The 21,818-nt window shown below is 36.1% G+C and overlaps 6 protein-coding genes, 1 non-coding gene and 1 pseudogene across 7 annotated transcripts; 5 read left to right on the forward strand and 3 right to left on the reverse strand.

The window, feature by feature from the left end:
- Positions 1–660: 660 nt before the first annotated feature.
- Positions 661–1,657, forward strand: LOC106379910 (PLASMODESMATA CALLOSE-BINDING PROTEIN 3). The gene is made up of 3 exons (XM_013819757.3): positions 661–874; positions 998–1,240; positions 1,310–1,657. The coding sequence occupies exons 1-3, from the start codon at positions 823–825 to the stop codon at positions 1,531–1,533; spliced, it is 519 nt and encodes a 172-aa protein (XP_013675211.1). The 5' UTR covers positions 661–822; the 3' UTR covers positions 1,534–1,657.
- Positions 1,658–1,911: 254 nt separating this feature from the next.
- On the reverse strand, positions 1,912–1,983 carry TRNAT-CGU. Its single transcript has one exon. It is a non-coding gene; the product is annotated as a tRNA-Thr (tRNA).
- Positions 1,984–3,491: 1,508 nt separating this feature from the next.
- LOC106378788 lies at positions 3,492–4,043 on the reverse strand. The gene has a single exon (XM_013818865.1). It carries the CDS (start codon positions 4,041–4,043, stop codon positions 3,492–3,494), a length of 552 nt encoding a protein of 183 aa, XP_013674319.1.
- A 1,262-nt stretch (positions 4,044–5,305) lies between these two features.
- Positions 5,306–6,571, forward strand: LOC106379912 (cytosolic sulfotransferase 1-like). Its single transcript, XM_013819758.3, has one exon. The coding sequence runs from the start codon at positions 5,451–5,453 to the stop codon at positions 6,429–6,431; it is 981 nt and encodes a 326-aa protein (XP_013675212.2). The 5' UTR covers positions 5,306–5,450; the 3' UTR covers positions 6,432–6,571.
- A 908-nt stretch (positions 6,572–7,479) lies between these two features.
- Positions 7,480–10,725, forward strand: LOC106382348. Its single transcript, XM_013822359.3, has 2 exons — positions 7,480–9,642; positions 9,791–10,725. The coding sequence occupies exons 1-2, from the start codon at positions 9,320–9,322 to the stop codon at positions 10,632–10,634; spliced, it is 1,167 nt and encodes a 388-aa protein (XP_013677813.2). The 5' UTR covers positions 7,480–9,319; the 3' UTR covers positions 10,635–10,725.
- Positions 10,726–11,072: 347 nt separating this feature from the next.
- Positions 11,073–15,584, forward strand: BNAC08G15920D. The gene is made up of 2 exons (XM_013799052.3): positions 11,073–11,575; positions 11,848–15,584. Exons 1-2 carry the CDS (start codon positions 11,256–11,258, stop codon positions 12,686–12,688), a joined length of 1,161 nt encoding a protein of 386 aa, XP_013654506.2. The 5' UTR covers positions 11,073–11,255; the 3' UTR covers positions 12,689–15,584.
- A 430-nt stretch (positions 15,585–16,014) lies between these two features.
- LOC106382350 (glyceraldehyde-3-phosphate dehydrogenase, cytosolic-like) lies at positions 16,015–18,074 on the forward strand (the record flags this gene model as incomplete). Its single annotated transcript, NM_001315584.1, is given in 9 exon segments — positions 16,015–16,047; positions 16,121–16,221; positions 16,429–16,544; positions 16,639–16,738; positions 16,913–17,059; positions 17,152–17,212; positions 17,314–17,554; positions 17,637–17,720; positions 17,819–18,074. Coding segments are annotated over 9 exon segments (1,016 nt in total), but the record flags the coding sequence as incomplete, so codon positions are not given.
- A 312-nt stretch (positions 18,075–18,386) lies between these two features.
- LOC106382349 lies at positions 18,387–20,468 on the reverse strand (annotated as a pseudogene).
- Positions 20,469–21,818: the final 1,350 nt, after the last annotated feature.

A 21,818-nucleotide genomic window follows, 5' to 3' on the forward strand; every position in this document is an offset into this window, starting at 1 on the left:
TTATATTTGCTTATTAAGGAACGTGGTTTTATCAGTTAACTTGTGGTGTATGAGGACTAATACAAGCCTAGTGGCTAATTGAAAACTAGCTACACTATATTCCTTTTTCCATAAATTTTTAATTTTGAGTGGCATTCATATGATTCGTTGTTTTGTCATTCAACATCGGTGGCTACTTCAGCTATCAAACAAAAGTTGACTTCTGACTTTCTTTTCTTTTGCTCACTTAAAAAATTTCTTAAATTTTGTTTCGAATGAAAATTTATTATTTATTTTGAATAGTAAACGAAGATATATAAAGTTTCAAAAAAGTATCACTAGAAATGACCTATACTGTTAAAAGAGAAAACTATAACCTTTGGTCCTATTCAGTGAATCTCTTCTGTTTGGTCTTCAACTGGCAAACACAACCGTACATACAAAGAATAACAGATCAAACAGAAAGCGTTAAATACTTATAATACTAAAGTAACGTCATGCAAACGACCCGAGTGAGCCCTGCCTACCTCCCATGTGTAATACTAGTTTGTCAATTTCTTTTTCCATTGTACGTTATAGTTCAACAAAATATACTTTTCTTTCTTTTTTCTAAAAAGATTATACAATTTGTTAAAAACGAAGAAGATTCCTAATTGGAACTTTGTAACCAATCAGTTTTCAAGGTTTTTTCTATAATATATATTAAACACCTTTTATTTTCCAAAATCTCTGCATCTTCTCTCTAAAGCCATCATCTTAGTTTTGGTGTCTGCCTGGTTATTGGTCGACGGTCAAAGACTATTTTGTGCTTCTCCTAAAGAACGATCTTAAGGCTTCATCATCATGAGAGTGTTTCTAGGTCTCTTGCTTCTCTTGGCCTTGACCAAATCTTCAAGTAAATGTTCTTCTTTTTTCTACTACCTTAAATCAAGCTTTATGTATAGGAATGACGATCTTTTCAATCTTTGCCCTGAGATTGGTTAAAAACATATATTCATTCTTCTTGCTCTCTTTATAGGTGCAATTTACTGTCTCTGCAAAGATGGGGTAGGAGAGAAAGAGCTCCAAACAGCAATAGACTATGCATGTGGAAGCTTAGCAGATTGCAATCCAATCCATGATAACGGTCCTTGTTACCAACCAAACAACATCAAAAGCCACTGTGATTGGGCTGTTAACAGCTACTTTCAGAAAGCATCTCAAGTCTCTGGAAGTTGTAATTTCTCCGGAACTGCCACTACCAATCAAAACCCACCTTCCAGTAAGTCAATCATCTCTAAAAGTCAATACCTTTGATGAGAAAAGTTGTGACCTTATTTTTTTTGTGCAGATTTGGTTACTGGTTGCATATATCCTTCAAGTGCATCAACAACATCACCAACGGGAACAACTCTAACAAACGGAACTACTCCTGCGTTTGGTCCAACCGGAACAGGAGGCTTTCAAGGAAATGGTGCTTCCAGTTTGGTCATTTCCCATGTTTTAACACACTGTTTCTCATCACTAGTGTTTCTATGGGGTTCTGATGTAAGGCTGGGATTTAGCCACGCGTAGAGAGACAAAGACATCCACTTAGATGGATTCGTCTTTGATTCTCTTTTGGGTGGAGAAAGAAGCTTAGTTGTTTGTTGTGGTTTCTTTCTTTGTTCTTTCATAAAATATGTAAAGGTTGGTCTAATTGGAACCTTGAGTTAAGAAAAACATAACAAATTTTAGTAAAGAATAGTCAACAGCAACCTTACCAACTCGTGGGTTGTGTAAAATATATCATTTTAATACTAGTATGCAAAATGATTTTTCTTGATCAATCATAAACCAAAGAAATGGAGAGAAATGTCTTATTCATTCGACGAAAATACCAAACAACAATGAATGTAGTAAAGTATACCAAAATTCCAAAAGTCGAAAATAAAAAAAACTTTGGCCAAAATTAGCCCCCGGCGAGGATCGAACTCGCGGCCTTTCGCTTACGAAGCGAACGCAATACCACTATGCTACGGAGGCTATTAACGTTTTTGTATGTGTTTAAATTTGGAATTTGGATATTAGGCTATTTCAACTTACACTTAGCTTGTTGTTCAAGATTAAGACTGTCTAAAATTTATTTTATAGAGAGAGAGAGAGATTTCACACTGAGCAATGATTTATACAAGAAGTTATCAAGAGTTTGAGGAATCAAAGGAGCCTACTCGCCGAGCCAGTCCAAGCTGAAGCTTTTTACGGCTGGCTTCGATGGTAGTCTAACATGATCATCACAGTGACCGATTGTGAGATCAGACAAGCTTGGGAAGATGTTCCTAGTATAAGCCGTCTGATCAAAGCCGGTGTTGATCTTACATAGGATCAGATGCATCTTGTCCAGGTTTCTCAGCGGAACAGTGCTACTGAATAGTTCAGGAACGTGAACCTTCTCGAGCCAGAGACTACTCAGTTTGGCTAAATCACGAGCGCCCTAAGGCTTGTGTTACAGCAAGACAAGAAAAACTCTACAAAGAGATCCCGTTCTTCCCGTCATAATGGTCTTGTTGGTAATAAGCAATTGGGCTCCGAAGTACTCCGAGTTCATGCAGCGTTTGGAGCGTTCTGGCTCGGTGTATCGCTCCCTGATGGGAAATAAATGGATAAACAAATTTATTCAACAAAAAGATCAACCAACAATGGACGTAGTGAAGTACCAACTACTATTAAGAGAATATTTTGGTAAAGGAACACACCTTCAATTTTCAGTAATGGGTCAATGCTCTCTAAGAGATAAACTCTGCGATCAATTTAGCGGTAACAAACTTGTGCGTTTGATAATTTCCCTGCAACAACCACTTTCTTCATAAAAATAGTTCTTCATAATTTCCCTGCAACAACCACTTTCTGCAACGTGTGACCACTGTTGTAGTGGTCACACGTCAATTACACTTTTGGCAAAATAACTTACAGAAAGTTGTATTCATGAAATTCACTTATCTTCTGACCTTCCTCAAAGCTGAAGAGCAAGTGGGATTGAGATCTTTCACATGTTATCTTTGTTTAAAGCTTTTGTTATGGTCATCTTAATAATCACTGCAAAAGGCAAAATTCAATAAACTAGTAACCCAAAAGACTAGTATAAAGTGATAAGGTGAAGTTTTGATTACTGACTAATCTTTTGATGAAGAAGAGTACGTAGAACAAATTCATCTAGTGAAAAGTAAGAGTTTTTTTGATTTGGTGATAGACTGATAGTTAAGGTTGGACAATGATATTTACAAACAGAAAATAACATGTTTTAAATCCTTGGTGGCCGGGTGGGTCACTTTGTTGAAGAACCGACGAGAAGATCTTTAAGACGTTAACTCTAAAAGCAATATGTAGGGCCAAATCCAATATTGATAGTTGTGTAAACAACAAGAAACAGAAACCATAAAAATGACCTAAATCCTCTAAAACAGAATCAACACTGAAACAAGAGAGAAAGAAAGCATTAAAATTTTTTTTTTACCAAACTAATTAAATCCTCTTACAGTCACCCCTCAGTGCGCTTATGAGAAGAGTTCGGTAGTGGTCTTACCATCATAAACAGCATCGAGAATAGGCTGATAGTAATCAGAATGAGCATCCATACACTTCATCAGCATCGTGAAGGCTTTGGTACAGTTACAGATATCTTCATTGGTTTCCATAACTTCCACCAAGCAATCTTCCAAAGCCATGTATGATTCTGTGCAAGCTCCTCCATTCATGAACACGTGAAGCGGGCCGTCACCTTCCTCTGGTTGGTCCGCCGATTCTGTTGAAACAGTATCTACCAGTGGGAATAAGGCATCGATCTTGTTCACCACCAGCTCTATAGCAGGTTCCATGATCTCCAAAATCGGTTGATGGTAATCACGATGAGCAATAAAACAATTGTTCAATCTATCTTTGGCTTCCTTACACTTAGGGAAGACATCTTCATTCTTCTTCTCAGCTTCTCCCTTGCAATCAACATATTCCACCAATGGTTCTATGCATCCACCTTTTTCTATGAACTCTAAATACTCTGGCTCTACACTTTCCCAAGAACTACAACCGGAAGTCTCTGAATTCTCCATTTTCCGAAGTCAATGCAGGAAGGAAAGATACCATCATGAAGGAAAGATACGGCTTTCTAATCACAAACTTAATGGGTTTTTTTTTCAACCCATTGTGACCCATAGAAAAGGAAATGAATCACTAAATTAGATTTTTTTTTTGAACAACAAAATCACTAAATTAGATTTATGCATTTTTAAATAGATTTATAAATTCAAATATGGGATCTAAAAATTTCCCTAATTTGGATTTCTTGTTTGTTTGGAGTTGTTTAAACTTTATTTTATTCGGTTTTGAAATTTTTGTTGGGTAATTTTCTCAAATAGGCATTTTTAAGTTTTAGTCTCAAAAATAACTCTCAAGGAAGAAAATGACCAAAATAACCTCATTTTATTTTGAAAATTTAAATAGTTATTTTTATTTTTTAAAATTTGAAACCTTATCTTCAAAATCTCACATTTTAACTCTAAACCCTAAATCTAGATTAGTCAATTCTAGGGTAAATATGCATTTTTACTCTTTAATAAAACTTATTTTGGTCATTTTTTTTATTGAGGACTGTTTTTATGAAAATAAACTACAAAAATCTATCCTAGAGAATTTTTCATTTTTGTATCTACCTTTATTGTTTTATAAGTATTTCAGATTTATAGTAATTTCAGATAAGATGTTAACATTTTCGGGTATGATCGGACAAAAACATATTAATCCGAACAATAACCAATTTTTTTGGTTCATTTGGATATATCCAAAAATATCCAGATCTGCCGAGTACCGATCTAAATTACCCGATCAATTCTCATTTCTTCAGATATGATATCCGAAATTTCCAACCCGATATCCGAATGTGAAGACCTACTCATGTGTGCTTCTCTTATTAGTGGTTGATTTTATCTTATTTAAATTCCGAATTTATTTTTTACAAGATATTTGTATTTTATCTGTGAGATAATTTTTGTGGCACCTCTCTAGTGATTTTAGACAGTATCTATGTATAAAATAATGAAAGGAAAATAAAAAGTTAGTGACAAGAACTGGAACCTCCAAGAATCTTATCAGATATTTATAGACACTTTAGTTTTTATTGGTTCATCCATTTTTTAAATATAAAATTTAGTCACATACCTGATAAAATATTAAAATACTAGTATTAAATTGAGGAGAACTCGTTTTGAGTTTCTACACGAATGGAACTGCCAAAATAGGCAGTGGTCCGCATACCAAGACAAGTGGGCATGTTCTTTTGTAGATATAGTGCTAAATAAGAAGTGGTTCACATACCAAGACATCCAGCTAAAAAATGTGATCTAATTTGCATTTGGAGATAGGCAGTGGATCACCTACCTACCAAAACATCCAGCTATAAATTCTGATCTTTGCATTTGGAGAAAAACAGAATTCTGTAACCACAAAACTCAACAAGAAGAATGAATGAGAAGGAGCTCCCCGACCACTTGAGAGAAGACAACCTAAGCGAAGAAACCAAGACATTAATCTCTTCACTTCCTTCGACCAAAGATTTTCTAGGGAAGCTCTACAACTACCAAGGATGTTGGTACTACCCCAACACTCTCCTAGGAGTCCGGAATTTCCAGAAAGGTTTCAAGCCTCAAGAAACCGACATAGTCATCGCTTCTTTCCCTAAATCCGGTACCACTTGGCTCAAAGCTCTCACGGTCGCTCTCCTTGAGAGATTGAAGAACAATTCTTCTAATGTTCCTCATCCTCTTCAATCAGATAACCCTCATGGCCTAGTACCCTTCTTGGAGACCAATCTGTATCTCAATAGCTCAACACCTGACCTGACCAAGTTCTCATCTCCGAGGCTGTTTTCGACTCACATGCCGTTACATACGCTTCAAGTACCCTTCAAGGACTCTCCTTGCAAGATCGTGTACGTGTGCAGGGACGTGAAGGATGTGTTGGTATCGCAATGGTTTTTCAGGTGCGCTTATCTTCAAAAGGAACTAAACAAAAGCGTTCTCGAGTCTTCGTTTGAGTCATTATGCAGTGGAGTTGTCTATTTTGGACCCTTTTGGGAGAATGTATTGAGCTATTGGAAAGGTAGCTTGGAAGATCCCGAGCATGTTCTCTTCATGAGGTACGAGGAAATGAAGTCAGAGCCCGCTGCTCAGGTCAAGAGACTTGCAGAGTTCTTGGGTTGTCCATTCACTGAGGAAGAAGAAGAAGGCGGATCTGTGGACAAGATCTTGGAACTTTGTTCTCTGCGTAGTCTGAGCAGTATGGAGATCAACAAGACAGGAAAAACCTCGAACAATGTGCATTACTCTAATTTTTTCCGCAAAGGAGAAGTGGGTGACTCCAAGAATCATCTGACTCCTGAGATGGATAACAAAATCGACATGATCGTCGAGGAAAAATACAAAGGCTCCGGTTTGAAATACTGAGTGATGTGTGCAGATTTGTTATTTCCATTAATAGTAATAAAACTATAAAGGGAATACATGATTGGTGTGTGATTTGTGCTTTAATTTCCTTTAATGGACATGTACTAATAATAATAAAATAAAAGAATAATTTTAAGTCATTCTCTGGAGGTTATGAATGTCAACTTTACTTCGACACTTTTCCTCTTTCCTCTTTCCTCTCGTTCTACGTAATATTCAATACATGTATGCATGGTAAACGTATACGAAAACTGAAGATTTATGTAAACCATACATTATACATATATAGCAGTTTTATAAAATAGCGATATGCAAAACTAACGCAAGGATCGAAATTGCACGGTTTCTTCAACCTTTTCTATAAACTCTATCGCGAAATGATTCATGCACATCATTATCACTCTATCAGTAACAGTTCACTTTAAGAATGTCCGATTCTATAGTCCAATTTTTACTAAACCCAGTGTATTCGACCTTTTTTATTTCTTTCTTGAACTCTATCGCGATAACGTGATTCATGCATATATCATCACTCTACAGTAACAGCTCATTAGATTTTTATTAAATTAAAATTATCCTTGATTATTTTTATAATATATCAATCCTTGATATCTAATTCAGTTTTTTTTTTAAATCATACGTAGCAAAACTAACACAACAAGTCCAATTTGGAAATGTTCAAAAAAAGAAAAGTCTAATTTGGGTCTTTCTCTTTTGAAATTGACGTGTACTACTCAAGAAACGACCCAACATGCAAACCAACAAATCCCTGAACTTTCCCGAACGCGGGCCTTAATTGATGCAGTGGTCAGGTGGTGGTAAATTACGACAGTGCAAGCAACTTGCATACTTTTTAGACTCTCCCAGTCCACGAGTTCTCTTAAATTTGCTGAAGATTTTCTTTTCTTGATAATTTATTTATGTCTTGATTTGTTAAATTAATTTTTAAAACTAAAATAATGAATGGTATATGCCACTTGTTCATGTCTAACGTAAATGTGATTCCACTATGTTTTACTACTCCCTCCATTTTAAAACATGACTCATTTTTATTAACTATTTCCCATATTTTTAGCCAACAAAAATTTAATAAACATAATTAAATTTTATAAAGTTCATTTCACTCATCAATTGGTAAAAAACATCTCATCTTCCGTAGTAGGTGTTCTATTTATAACATTCTTTAATTATTTTGTGGGAAAATAGTTTGGTAGACGAGCCAAATACATCCACATAAATACATGCATGCATACCAATGATATTGATGATACCATTCGCAAGTTGCAACCTCCTCAAGGACCACTAACTGAAATGATTAACTGTTGTGCTTTACAAGAATCCAAAACCAGAGATGACATGATTAGCTGTTGCGCTTTACAAGAATCCAAAACCATAGCTTATAATATTGTCGCCGGTTTCAAATTAAATAGTATTTATCAAAGTACTAAAGCAGAATACTGGCGTCTATATATTTGTCCTCCATGAAAGATAACTCATTTCCTCACCTCAGAAATCTTCTTCCGGGAACTTGGGGTCGAAATCTGTATAGGTGGTGGGTACGAGTGTCGAAAGACCTATGGGAGAAGCTATCGGACCAAAACAAGAGAAAAGTGGACGAGCCTCTGATGTTGAGTCGCATAGACAGCTATCGGACCAAAATCATGTCTAATTTTCAGTCGATGACGCCGAGGTCGCGACGATCTCAAAACGAACAGGGCAATAATGAATTTGTATATATACACTCCCATACACACTTCGACGAGAAACCTTTTCCAAAACCGTTTTTACTGAGACTCAAACTCATCTTCTTCACTCAATCCTACCTGTAGTAAAACCGTTAGGAAAAGAGGTGACTTTGGATTTTAAATTAAGGTATTTTGATTTGGGGCTTCTGTTTTGTTTTCTAATTTTAAAACGAAATATAGACAACAAAATAGATTGACCAAAAGTAATACTAAATTGGCATGGTCAAACTAAGTTTGGTATTTATTTGGTTTAGTGATAAATTCGTGTTTTTTTTGGCAAAAACAAGAAAGTTCAGTATTTAAATGATGGTTTTCTCGTTGTATATGATAAAATTGACCAAAGATGGCAAAAGAGATTCTCATAGCTGCAAAGGACTTGATATTTATTCTTTCTATTTTGTTAGTACTCCAAAGATCACACATCCAAACTCCCATTAGTTGAGTGTAGTTTTATTATTCAAAGTTCCAATTTTGTTGGACATTTTGGCTTACTCGGTTTGGGTGGTTTAATGGCAAAATCACATTCTTTCTTTCGATATATTCTTCCCAAGACTCTTTATAAATGTCTAATTCTGTCATGAAACCGATAAATGACTAATCAAACTAATATTTCCTTTGCACTTTGCATAATAATAGAAACTGGAACTGGCATATTCCTTTAAGAAAAATGTATCTCTTCTTATTCATTCTTGTCTTTGTTTGATCTAGATAAACGAATTTATGTAGAAACTTTGTATAATTTTTTTGTTTTGGATTTATGCATGGAGGAAATAAGCAAAATTTGAAGGTATTTTCTTAGTTTCTAGGAATAAGCCGCCACTGACGTCATGGATGAGTTAGAGTGGTTGGAGCTTTGAATACCGAAGGGTGTGTATAGAAGAATCTTTCTGATACAAAGTAGTGTCATGGTACAGAGAGGCAAAGACTTTGTTTATATTATTGTAGATACACTTGATGAAGTAATATTAGGATATGGTCAAATATCATTTCCTATTAGAGATCGATGGAGTAAGCTTCCTTGAAATTTCATACAACGTGCCATCTAAAATAAGTCAAGTCGCCTTGATGAGTTGCTGCACTACAAGCTTTTTTAGTCTATAAGATCCGAGTTTTTCTCCAAGTCCCAACATATAACCGGTGAAAATGTACATTACAAGGCGTTTGTCAGAGTACAGGAGGAATCCATCAGAGCTGACACAGCCTCCTCCTGAGGGTCCAAGCTCTGGAGTTTTGGTGATCCATGACCAACACTCACAGATACAGTCTACGTGTTGCTTTGGCTCGTGTGAGGTCGTGGAGTGTAATCATAGTGGTTTGCCGTTAACCCAAAATCTAAAGCTAGCTGTCCTATTCAATAGTGGAGGAGACGACAGTACTAATGACCCAATCGTGTTCATTCCTGTTCTTGATAAGCCTCTGTCTTCAAACTGCTACTACGCTATTAGGCGACGTGGGAAGTATTCAGGGTATGACTTTTATTCCTCAAAACTGAAAAAGTTGAATCTTGGATTTTCTTTTTAAAATCTTGAATCTTAGAATAACCTAAAAAGGTTTTTTTTTTAAATCTTGAATCTTAGATAACCTAAAAAAGATTGTTGACTTCTTTGGTTCCAGAGAAGCATCTACTAGCGCCAAAGAGGAAGATATAGTCTCTTGTTGCTTGTGCCTTACGCAAGTTCCTGAAGCTAAACCAAAGCAACTAGATCCTTATGACATATACCAACAGTTCGAGATCCATCAAAAGAAACCATCCTCGCGTTATTACCACGCAACATATGTTGCTCCTGACGGGGTCCCACCATGGTTCCTCAAGAAGAAAGAGTGGACGGTTTCATACTCTAGGTCCCAAGAATTTGAACTGAGAGATGATGCAAAAGGACTCAACAAAGAGCTTCGTGGCAAGCTTCCAGCTCTTGGCGAGAGCGTTGTGGTTGGGAAGTGGTATGTCCCTTTCATATTCGTGAAAGAAAGAGACGCAAAGGATCAGATCAAGAGATCCGTGTATCACAGCATGACTCTTGAACAGAGATGGGAAGAGGTTTTCTCTTATGAGAATGATAAAAGCGAAAACGGTGATGTTGTGGTTGATGTGGAAGTAGAAGATGAAGTTGTGAAGCTTGGGGGACAAGAAATTACAAGAGGTGTGAATGAAAATGGGTTTGTTTGGTTTGGGGTTGGAGACAGGAAGATCGGTTTAAGGTCAGTGGTTGTTGAGAGGATGAAATGGGAAGAAGAGAGATTTGGGTGGAGAAGCAAAGGCGAGCAGGAGCGAGCAATGGTGGTTAAGAGACTGGAGGAGAATCCAAAAGATGGTAGTTTTTGGAAGAGTTATCATTGTTATGTTTTGATAGAAAGCTTCGTATTGAAGAGAATGGATGAGAGCTTGGTCTTAACATATGAGTTCAGACATGCTGATAAGCTCAAGAGTAAATGGAGTGAGCTTGTTGGCGCAACGTAAAGTTACGTAAATGAAAAAGAATGAGAAAAATAAAATATATTGGTAAAAAAATATTTTTCTACTGCTTAAGAAATATTACTTCAGAAATAAAGTTCTTGCAACCTTTTTAATTCTTTTTGATATCTTTAAAAACTGATATAAAATATGTTTGGTAGTTGTAAAGATTATAAAAAAAAAATTAGAAAACAGAACAGCCCAACAAAATATTCTGACAAATGTTAAAGTCAAACCTCAGATTGGGTCAAAGATTCAATTTAAGTTTATAAACAATAGCTTAGCTAACTTCCTTGCACGTTCAGACGTTCTTATGATCCTTTTTATAAATATAAACGATGACAAGATCGATCTTGATTAACAAAGAATCAATGAAAGATGTATGTTACCAAGCTATCATACACTCATGATAGGTTTGTGAAATTGTGAGACCAAGTCAAGGTCATAACTTTGGAATTATAAATTGGACCATCTAACTCAAAATATTTGAAAAGTCTTTAAAAAGTCTTTAACCAATAACTTGTCAAATTAGCTTACGGCTTTAATTTCTCAACTAATGATGCTCTATATAAACAAAACATATCTCTTTGATTTCTAATTCATCACCTTAAAGATTCTGACTTCAAGATGTATGTAACAAGGCATCTCTCGGAATACCAGAAAAACACGTCAAACTTGACACAATCGTTGCCGGAAGGTCCAAACTCAGGTGTACTTGTGATTCAAGATGAAGAGTCAAAGCCGACTTGTTGCTTCGGATCTTGCTACGATGGTGAACTCAAAGGCTTACCATTCCCACAGAACGCAAAGCTGACTGTGACTTACAGAACCGGAACTAATGATAACAGGCGCAGTTACCATGACCCCGTTCTGTTCATTCCGGTTCCTGGACAGCCTCTATCTTTGAACCGTTATTATGTCATTAAAAGACGTGGGAAGCACTCAGGGTATGTATGACCAAATAATCTTTTTTTTTTTTTTTTGAACAAATACCAAATAATCTTTTATGTGTGTTATGGTTGATGAAAATACATTCTAGCATCATTTGGCTCGGTTTGATGTAGTTTTCCATTATTTCTTCACAAATTATATTTTAAGATGAGTTTATTTATTTATTTTTAGTAACGTTTTAAGGTTTGAATCCATATATTTTTAATATATCAAAGCTGAAAGACCTAACTTGCATAACAAGATTCCTGAAACCCTATTTCCTTTGCAGAGGAGCTTCGGCAAGTGCAAAAGAAGAAGACAGAGTCCCCTGCTGCTTTTGCTTTAGCTACATTCCTGAAGCTAAGCCACAAGAAGCAGATCCTTATGACATATACCAACAATTTGAGATCCATAACCGCCGAGCATCATCTGGTTATTACACTGCCACTTCTGTTGCTCCTAATGGGATACCACCGGAGTTCCTTAAGAGAAAGTACTGGACCGTTGGGTACTCGAATTCTCAAGACTTTGGTTTGGCAGATGATGCAAAGGGAATCAACGATAAGCTACGGTCCGAGCTTCCCAAAGATATGAATACAAGCGTTGTGGTAGGAAAATGGTATGTCCCTTTCATATTCGTGAAAGAAGGAGACGCAAAAAATCAGATTAAAACCTCAACTTATTACAGAATGACTCTTAAACAAAGATGGGAAGAGGTTTACTCATGTAGTTACAACGAGGAAGCAAGTGAGGTTGTTGTTGATGTTGAAGTAGAAACAGAAGTGGTGAAGCTTGATGGAGAAGTAACCAACCTGAGAGAGACTAGAGCTGATGGAATTGTTTTGTTTAGTGTCTTAAGAGATGAGAGACAAGACATGAAGATAGGTCTCGGGTCAGTGGTCGTGGAGAGGATTAAGTGGGAAGAGGAGAGGTTCGGTTGGTTAAATAGAGGCGATGAAGTAAGGTCTAGGATTAAGAGATCAGAGAGATTCGAAGGCGGTTCATCACAGTGGAAGAGTTATAAATGCTATGTACTTGTAGAGAGCTTTGAATTAAAGAGAACTGATGGGAGTTTGGTGTTGACTTATGAGTTTACACATGTTGATAAGTTGAAGAGCAAGTGGGTTTGAGTTTATTCAGCTTCTTTTCGTTTCATGTGTGCAACTTATGGTACTGTGTTTCATTTAATGTAATTAAGCTTCATGCATGCACCTATGTAAAGCTCTATATTCATGTAAACTCTGTATAATGAATAATCCAGAACTGGTTTGAATGATTGTCTTGCTTGGATGTAGCAGAAACGGTAATACAAAAACAATTAACTTTGTCTCGGTCTCAGGTGAAGCAATGAGCCTCAATGTTCTGAATACATTAGCAGAAACCATTACAACGGCTTTTTGGATGGCATTTTCACTGAACTTGGTATTCAAAGTGGCTACATAATCCACAACCTCAAGCAATGTTTGACGCTTGATCTCCTTTTCCTTAACGTTCTTGGTTGGATCAGAGAAATCCAAGAGTGGACAGTACAAGCTGAGCCTTTTGAGAAACAAGGTTTGCTTTTCAGTGTTTGGAACGTCTTTGAAGGTAGCCACGAGACAAAAACCTAAACATCTAATTCAATTTCAAAGATTTCTAAACTCAACCATTTATTAACAACCACACTATGTGTGAAGTTCCACCTCTCCGAGTCTTCAAAAATTTTGTGAATATCATTGATCAACAAAGAAGAAAAAAAGCTTTTTCCAATGTTCTGGTCACGTTCAGTAGTTTGTATAGAATTGAAAATTTTAATAAGTAAAACAGGAAAAACAGAGCAAATTTCAAGAGATTTATGTCAGCTTTCAGGGAGAGTACATGACTACATATCCTTGTCCATCTCTAGAGCAGGTCTGAGCTAGAGTCATGGTGTCAGGAAGTGAGGTTAGTCGGTGGAATGTCTGAATCATTTTGGTAAGCGACAATCCTCAGAAGTTGTCTTTGTCAGTATCATAAACTTTCTTTTGTGCCATTTAATTCATTAACTTTAGATTGAATGTATCACTTATGTCCTATACAACAACTTGAATTCACAATTAGGCAGATCCACTGTTTAGGTGTTGTTATCCAATCATGTATTTTAATAGAGTTTAAATATATACATAATTTATTGTTATTCGAATGATGATTATAAATTCTATTTTAAAATCTAGTGTTATCAAATAAATTATTTAAATCCAGTTTTAAAAATCTAGTGTTATTCAATTTTTTCAGATTTTGATTTTTTTTTGTATTTTAGATTGATTCCAAATCATTTCTTATGGAGTCTCGTGAATAAATTATTGAACTCGAAATCCAATGTATACTGCAGAAATTTTAGAATCCATCACCTTAAAATATTTTAAAATTTGATATACTACAAAACATTAATAATTTATTTTAATCACTAATTGAATAACACCCGAGTCAAAATTTGCAAAGCAAACAAAAGAGTTTAATATATGCAATTGTGGTGAGTTAATTGAAATGGTTAGTGAATGCATAAACCTTTAAGCAACTTATTTTATATCTAATCCATCATGCAAATGGACTAACATTGGCTCTAAGAAGATTTATATGGATAAGATTCCATTCATTAAAGTTTTCATGTTTTACTTATTAAATTTGCTCAGTTTTTGCTCAGTTTTTATATCTAATCCTTCATTAAAATATATCAGTTTTTTAGCTCTAGTAAGCATGCCTAAACGCATGATTTTAAAATGAACATATGGATGAAACTAGTAAAACATACTGAACCTTGTAAAACATATAGACAAGAGAAGAATATCTAACCTTCTGAAACGTAGGCGATCTTTGACCAGTTGGAGAAGAACATCTAACATTCTTAAACGAAGGCTATTTTTGAGCCGTTGGAGAAGAACGGTTGCGCGAACCCGTGTTTTCCAAAGAGAATCTTAGAACCAAAACAGGCCATCTTCCATGCAATCTTAATCCCCACATTTTTTAAAATTTATCAATATGATAAAATAATAAAATTATAATGTTTTCTACTCTTAATTCTAATATCTCATATGACAAGTATCTCTTGTAATTTTGAGATAGGTTTGATACAATTCGGTCTTGAATTTTTAGTTGGAAAAAAATATATATAACGATACAAAGTTTAAATTTCTTTATAAGTAGCTGAACTAATACCAAATAATTTTATCTATAAATCAAATTAAATGGAACCAAACTGAACAGAAGCAAAGTAAACCCAAACTAAACCAATGCGAGTTTGAATGAGATTGGTGGGAGGTTTATGAAAACCAAATTAACCATACAAAATCAAACCAATGTTAAACAGAAATGTCCATTCTTAGATATGAATTCGGATGTTAATTATAACTTAGAACACAATGACCATATACTAATTCAACTCTAGATTATGTTAAAACTCACTTGCTGGTGTTATGTTCATGTGTCCAAATACATTTACGGTTGTATGATATATTTGTTGACATTTGAGAAACATTTTGGTTATTTATAGGATGCAGGATTCATATCACCATATGTCTACCAGACTAAAGAGTTTTATATGCCTTCACCTAACATCAAAATAAAAATAAAATCAAAAGAGAAAAATAAGAGGAGGAGAAGAAGGAGACTTTTGGCAAAAGCCAAGAGTCATGCATAAACTGAGCTATGTTTTGCTGTCACATTCATCTGACCTACCAAAGCTCTCAAAGTGGAACGTCTACATGTGTGTCTCAAGTCTCAACTCTCAACTCTCAATAAAAAGTCCCTATTTGATAAATATAGAACACCAAATTACAAAATATCTAGAGACAATAAGAACAAAACAAATTATTTTGAGGATGACATCTAGAAGCTTCATATAAGATACAACTGATATATTTTTAATGTAAAGCAAAAGAAAATTAACATTTCAAAGAAAAAGTTGTGCTATCCTACATCATCATCAACATTCAATAACAAATTAGAATTTTACGAAATTACTTGTTGTCTGCTCATTGGATGGGTCTGGTTTCGAAAACCTGCTGCGTTAGCCTGTGTGCATCGGCCCGGCCCATAGGATCTGAGTTATAAACCTCGAATATTCCGCGCAAGCGCCATTAGTTTCTCTGATTACTTTCTTAATCCTACCATAAACGGTTGGCCTAAACAGTGGCAGAAAAGGTAAATAATCTAAAAAGTCAAGGACGATCTTGTAACATTAGATACTAAATCTCTGACCTGTCACCTTTTTACCCAAGAAAAAATCTCAGCCACTCGATCAGATTTCATCTCCTCCTTTAAATAAACGCTAAAGCCTCACCAAACTCTTCACTCACTTGACTATCTTCACGCTCGGAGCTTAGCTTTCTCTCTCGATCTCATCGCCATGGGTGAGTACCTCTCCGTTGTTGATGCTTTTTTTGTTAGAGTTTGTAATCTGATCGCGTTTTTTTTTTTATGTTTTCTTGTGTTTGTGTAGCTGACAACAAGAAGATTAAGATCGGAATCAACGGTGAGTGTTTTCCTGAATCGTTTAATTAGGTTTAGATCTGTGGAATGAATCTGAGATTTGAATCTTCGTGTAGGTTTCGGAAGAATCGGTCGCTTGGTGGCGAGAGTTATCCTTCAAAGGAACGATGTTGAGCTCGTCGCTGTTAACGATCCTTTCATCACCACCGAGTACATGGTGAGTTTTACTCTTCCACTTCGATGCTAATCGTCGTTTACAGTGAATCGAATCTTGGTTTGTCACATAGCTCGTGAACCGGATTGATTGTGTTGATTTTAATTATTAACGTGGTTTAGTTAAACCGGATTGATGACGTGTCGATTAATTGTAACTTGGTTTGGTTAATTCGAGGATGGATTTTCTGATCGAGTGTGTTTGTTGCAGACGTACATGTTTAAGTACGACAGTGTTCACGGTCAGTGGAAGCACAACGAGCTTAAGATAAAGGATGAGAAAACTCTTCTCTTTGGTGAGAAGCCAGTCACTGTTTTTGGCATCAGGTATACATAAATCGATTTGATATATATTCAAATCTTTGTATCTCTCTTCTTATGTTATGAAAATTTAATAATTTGTGGTGTTTTATTTCTGAAGGAACCCTGAGGAGATCCCATGGGGTGAGGCTGGTGCTGACTTTGTTGTGGAGTCTACTGGTGTTTTCACTGACAAGGACAAGGCCGCTGCTCACTTGAAGGTTTGCTTTTTGGGCCTCATTTATCTATAAATATAGAATAATTCTGTTTCCATACATGTTTATATGATTGTACATCAAAATTTGAAAGGAATTTAATTTTGCTCTTTATGAATAGAGAGCATTTGTTTGTAAGTTACTAATGTATCATATGGTTTGTTTGCTGTTTTGTTTTAGGGTGGTGCCAAGAAAGTTGTGATCTCTGCCCCAAGCAAAGATGCTCCCATGTTTGTCGTTGGTGTCAATGAGCATGAATACAAGTCTGATCTTAACATTGTTTCCAACGCTAGTTGCACCACTAACTGCCTTGCTCCACTTGCCAAGGTCTCTATTTCTTTCATTTTTTTCGTATGAAGTCGGAGTTTCAAGTGTATAATCGTCCCTTGCTGAATTGAATCTTGTGATCTCGTTTTCAGGTTATCAACGACAGGTTTGGAATTGTTGAGGGACTCATGACTACCGTCCACTCTATCACTGGTACATATTTCATTTCACTATATTTGATTCATAAAGGCATGTTTCCTCTTTTTGAATCTCCAAATTATGAATGACCTTTTGGTTTTGTTTGTGTGATTCAGCTACTCAGAAGACTGTTGATGGTCCATCAATGAAGGACTGGAGAGGTGGAAGAGCCGCTTCCTTCAACATCATTCCCAGCAGCACCGGAGCTGCCAAGGCTGTCGGAAAGGTGCTTCCACAGCTCAACGGAAAGTTGACCGGAATGTCCTTCCGTGTTCCCACCGTTGATGTTTCAGTTGTTGACCTTACGGTTAGACTCGAGAAAGCTGCGACCTACGATGAAATCAAGAAGGCTATCAAGTAAGCTTTCAGTATATATATAGATCACTAGTTTCGCATATCTTTTGTAAGATAGATAACTAATTGGATTGGATTGTTACAGGGAGGAATCTGAAGGCAAGCTAAAGGGAATCCTTGGTTACACCGAGGACGATGTTGTCTCAACTGACTTCGTTGGCGACAACAGGTAATAAACCAATATCTTCTACGCACTTTGAATTTACTCAAATTTTCTAGTCTGTTTTGGTAATGATTTTAAAACAATGTGTTTATGTGATGTGTCAGGTCGAGCATTTTTGACGCCAAGGCTGGAATCGCATTGAGTGACAACTTCGTGAAACTGGTGTCGTGGTATGACAACGAATGGGGTTACAGTACCCGTGTGGTCGACTTGATCATCCACATGTCCAAGGCCTAAAGCGCTCAAGAGAAACAAGATCTCGAATATGATGCAACGGTGTCTTAATTTGTCAGCTTTTCGAATAAATTTTCTCGAGATCTAAAAACTCATCTTTTCTTTTTGGTTTTAGCGATTCTCCTTCACGTGACGTGATTGGAAGTTTGTAAACCTTGTTTATTTCTTTACTGAAAATCCTTTGATACACAAGTCTACTTTTATTACAATGCATTCAAGATAAGCACAAACCGGCTTTTATTTAGTTATATGAAACAGTGCCGGTTTGCATAAACCTCACATACATGTATAGAAAACTAGGCATCAAAACAGAAGTTGTAATTGGACAAAAACACCAGTATTACAGAATGTATCAAACCTCTTTTCGTATAACAACAAAGTGATCGTGAGAGATCTGTAATAAAGGCTTCTTCTTATGGTCACTATGTAAAGAGCAAGAGACTATAAGAAGTATCCCACTATAGAGTGTAAGAGACATATTATGCTTTCTAGCAAATTGAAACTGACACCATAACAAATATTTCAACACAATCTAGATTTAGATCAAATGTTCTTGAAGTTCTTCTTCTTCATCATCAAGCAAGATACTGTAGTTCTTCAGCTCTCTCAAGATCCCCTGTAACTCCTCTGTTCTACGATGCTTCTCTCCAGAAGAATAAAACTTCACCAAACCATCATCAGTCTCAATCCAGCTAACACCTGCTTCTTTCTTAAACCCCGTGTCTCTCATAGCAACTTTCAACCTAGCAGCATCATCAAATCTCCCAAGATCACCGTATATGTTTGAAAGCATCACGAAATTAGCCGGGTTTCTCGGCTCAAGCTTAACCAGCTCTCCAAGAGCAAGCTCGCCGACCTCCACCTTCTTGTAAACCTTCGAAGCTCCAAGCAAAGTGGCCCATATAACAGCGTCCGCTTTCACCGGCATTTTGTTTATAAACTCAACAGCTTGTGTTAAAAGCCCAGCACGGGAGAGCAAATCCACCATACAGCCGCAATGCTCTATCTGAGGCGTGATTGAGTAATCAGTAAACATGGAGTTGTAATAAGCTAACCCATCTTCAACCAAACCCATGTGTCTACAGGCGCATAGAACACCTACGAACGTTATCTTGTCCGGTCTAACTCCGCAAGTTTTCATCTCACGGAATAAACCTAAAGCCTCGGTTCCATGTCCATGAGCAGCTAAACCGTTGATTACAGTATTCCAACTTATCAAATCTCTTCTCTTTATGGTATTAAAGACTTCCATTGCCATCTCTATAGCTCCGCATTTTGCATACATATCAACCAAAGCATTCATGAAGTTCACATTAACCTTATCAAACCCAAGACTCTCTCCACGCTTATGCACCCGTTTCCCGAACTCGAAAGCTCCTAACTTTGCACAAGCTGATAAGACTGAAGTCAAAGTTGCATCATTAGGAACAACCTTATCTTCATCTACCATTCTCTTAAAACAATCCAACACTTTATCAAGCCTCCCACTCTGTGTATACCCCTTGATCAAACCATTCCAAGAGAACACATTTCTCTCAGGCATCTCTTCGAAAACTCTCTCACAAGCCTCAACGTTTCCACTATTTGCATAACCCTCCAAAACTGTGTTCCACGACATGATGTCCTTACAAGGCATCGAATCGAAAAGACTCCTAGCTTCTTCCATCATGTTCCCCGTTTGAATATAACCAGCTACCATAGTGTTCCATAGCACAGTGTCTCTCTCAGGGGACAGATCAAAAAACCGCCGAGCAGAGACTAAGTCCTTGTTCAGTATATACCCATTGATCATCGAAGTCCAAGTAACTACATTTCTCTCACCCATCTCACAGAACACTTTATTAGCCGACGGTAACACTCCTGCGCACGAGTACATCTCAATCAGCTTCGTTCCTACGTAAGGGTTTGATCTAAACCCTGTTTTTATAGAAAAGCACTGTAACTCCTCGCCTTGTCTTAGTTCCTTGACCATCACGCAAGCTTTCAAAACGACGGGGAGAGTAAACCAATTAGGCATCACATCGTTCCTTCTCATCCTCTTGAACAACAGCAAAACGTCACTGTACATGTCGTTTTGCGTGTAACCATTTAACATGGCGTTGTAAATAGAAACAGTTGGTTGAGCCATTCTGTCGAACACCTGGCGTGCGTAACCGATTCTCGCGACCCGACAACAAGCGGAAATGATTCTCGGACCGACGTAATCATTGTCTTCTAACCCGTGAGTTAAAGTCTGTGACTTGATTTGGAGAAGGTGTTTCTGGGTTTTACATGACTCCAAGAGAGAGATGAGCTTCTCTTCCAAAAGCCTCTTTGGTGATTTCGAAGCTAAAGCTACGGAAACACTCGCAATTTTCGATTACGATTCAAAAAACAAAAGGACGAGTCTTTACCGAGAGGATCCGATTAAGCGCCACAGTGACATTCAGCGAAAGTATACAGAAGTCGAAGGACTTGAACGACAAAAGTCAATACCTTCTCAACGAATTAGAAGGTTATGCATACACTGCTGCTCGTGTGTGTAGTGAGTTTAAACTGTATTTTTTACTTTTTACTATTCGATTCTATTTTTACCAAGGAAAAAATAAAGAGGTTAAATTGTTGCTTTTACTTTCCCAAAAAATAAAGAGCTAATTGAAATTGTTTCAAAAAAAATTGAAATACTCTACAATTATCAATACAAATGTAAAACCTCAAATTATATCTAACAATTTTTAATTGTATTATACCGTATCCGATTTTAAATCTGATTAGCTATGCTTTTCGTTAATAATTGTGTGTGCTAACACTAGGTGTATCATATTGTATATGTGTACCATAAACCCTATGCTATCCAGCCTCAACATTTACTCTAAATCTACATTACTTTAAAACATACCCAAAGTAAACAAGCCTATGAAGACCTATATAAAGTTCAAGTACTATTAACAGCCTATATAACTGTATGGTTATAGTGTGTAATAGAGATGGGGCGGTGTCATTGTATAGGAACATCATTTTCAGCAGCCTATTCTAGTAAACTACTTATATGTATAGCATTCGGTAACTGAACCCTAAAAACTTTTATTTGCATAAATAGAAAAAGCTCCACTTTCCTGTTTCATCCTTCTGAAACGCATATTCTATCTACTCCTAGCTCCTACTTACCCGTTTCCCTCCTAATTATTAAAATCTCATGTTTTCCATTTGTATTAGTTCATGGATTTCAGGAATGTTATGTATATATAGACGCACACCTAACATGTAATGTTATGTCACTACTTAACAAATGTTGTTCATTATATTTTGTGTGTACTTTATTGATAGTACATATTATAATTGTACTTAACTAGATGTACAATAGAACCATGTGTAGAAAGGTGTATGTTCATTTGACTCAAAAAAAGGGTGTATGTTCTATGTAATACATATATGATTCACATATACATACATACATCTATGTTCTATCAAACGCATATATGTTGTTTTCACAGTTGTCCAAAAAAAAAATATCTTGTTATTTACAATTAACTTCTATTTTGTAACCATAATACATGATTTCAGATAATTGGGAAATACATGTTTTACTATACTTATTAGATAGATAAGTGGATCTAGTCAAGTAATAAGTTTAATTTCGCTTTGCTAGTCGAGATGAATGATTGATTACAAATTAGCAGTATATGTGTTGACATAAGATATTGTTATATATATATATAGGTTCATCGGATGATCATAGATTTCAATGTTAATGTAGACTTGGATTAGGAAATGTATTTGTAAAACATATTTATATGAATTTTATCCCAAAAAAAACATATTTATATGAACAAGTTTGTACTAGAAAAAGCGTATATTAGTTTTCTCAAAAAGGGTTATATACTTATATAG

Source organism: Brassica napus, chromosome A8 (genome assembly GCF_020379485.1).
Source record: "Brassica napus cultivar Da-Ae chromosome A8, Da-Ae, whole genome shotgun sequence".
Taxonomy (NCBI): Eukaryota; Viridiplantae; Streptophyta; class Magnoliopsida; order Brassicales; family Brassicaceae; genus Brassica; species Brassica napus.

Coding starts and splice junctions, on each gene's coding strand:
- LOC106379910 (XM_013819757.3), top strand. CDS start 823: ATGAGAGTGTTTCTAGGTCTCTTGCTTCTCTTGGCCTTGACCAAATCT. Junction 875..997: donor GGCCTTGACCAAATCTTCAA/GTAAATGTTCTT, acceptor CTCTCTTTATAG/GTGCAATTTACTGTCTCTGC. Junction 1,241..1,309: donor CAATCAAAACCCACCTTCCA/GTAAGTCAATCA, acceptor TTTTTTGTGCAG/ATTTGGTTACTGGTTGCATA.
- LOC106378788 (XM_013818865.1), bottom strand. CDS start 4,043: ATGGAGAATTCAGAGACTTCCGGTTGTAGTTCTTGGGAAAGTGTAGAG.
- LOC106379912 (XM_013819758.3), top strand. CDS start 5,451: ATGAATGAGAAGGAGCTCCCCGACCACTTGAGAGAAGACAACCTAAGC.
- LOC106382348 (XM_013822359.3), top strand. CDS start 9,320: ATGTACATTACAAGGCGTTTGTCAGAGTACAGGAGGAATCCATCAGAG. Junction 9,643..9,790: donor CGACGTGGGAAGTATTCAGG/GTATGACTTTTA, acceptor CTTTGGTTCCAG/AGAAGCATCTACTAGCGCCA.
- BNAC08G15920D (XM_013799052.3), top strand. CDS start 11,256: ATGTATGTAACAAGGCATCTCTCGGAATACCAGAAAAACACGTCAAAC. Junction 11,576..11,847: donor AGACGTGGGAAGCACTCAGG/GTATGTATGACC, acceptor TTTCCTTTGCAG/AGGAGCTTCGGCAAGTGCAA.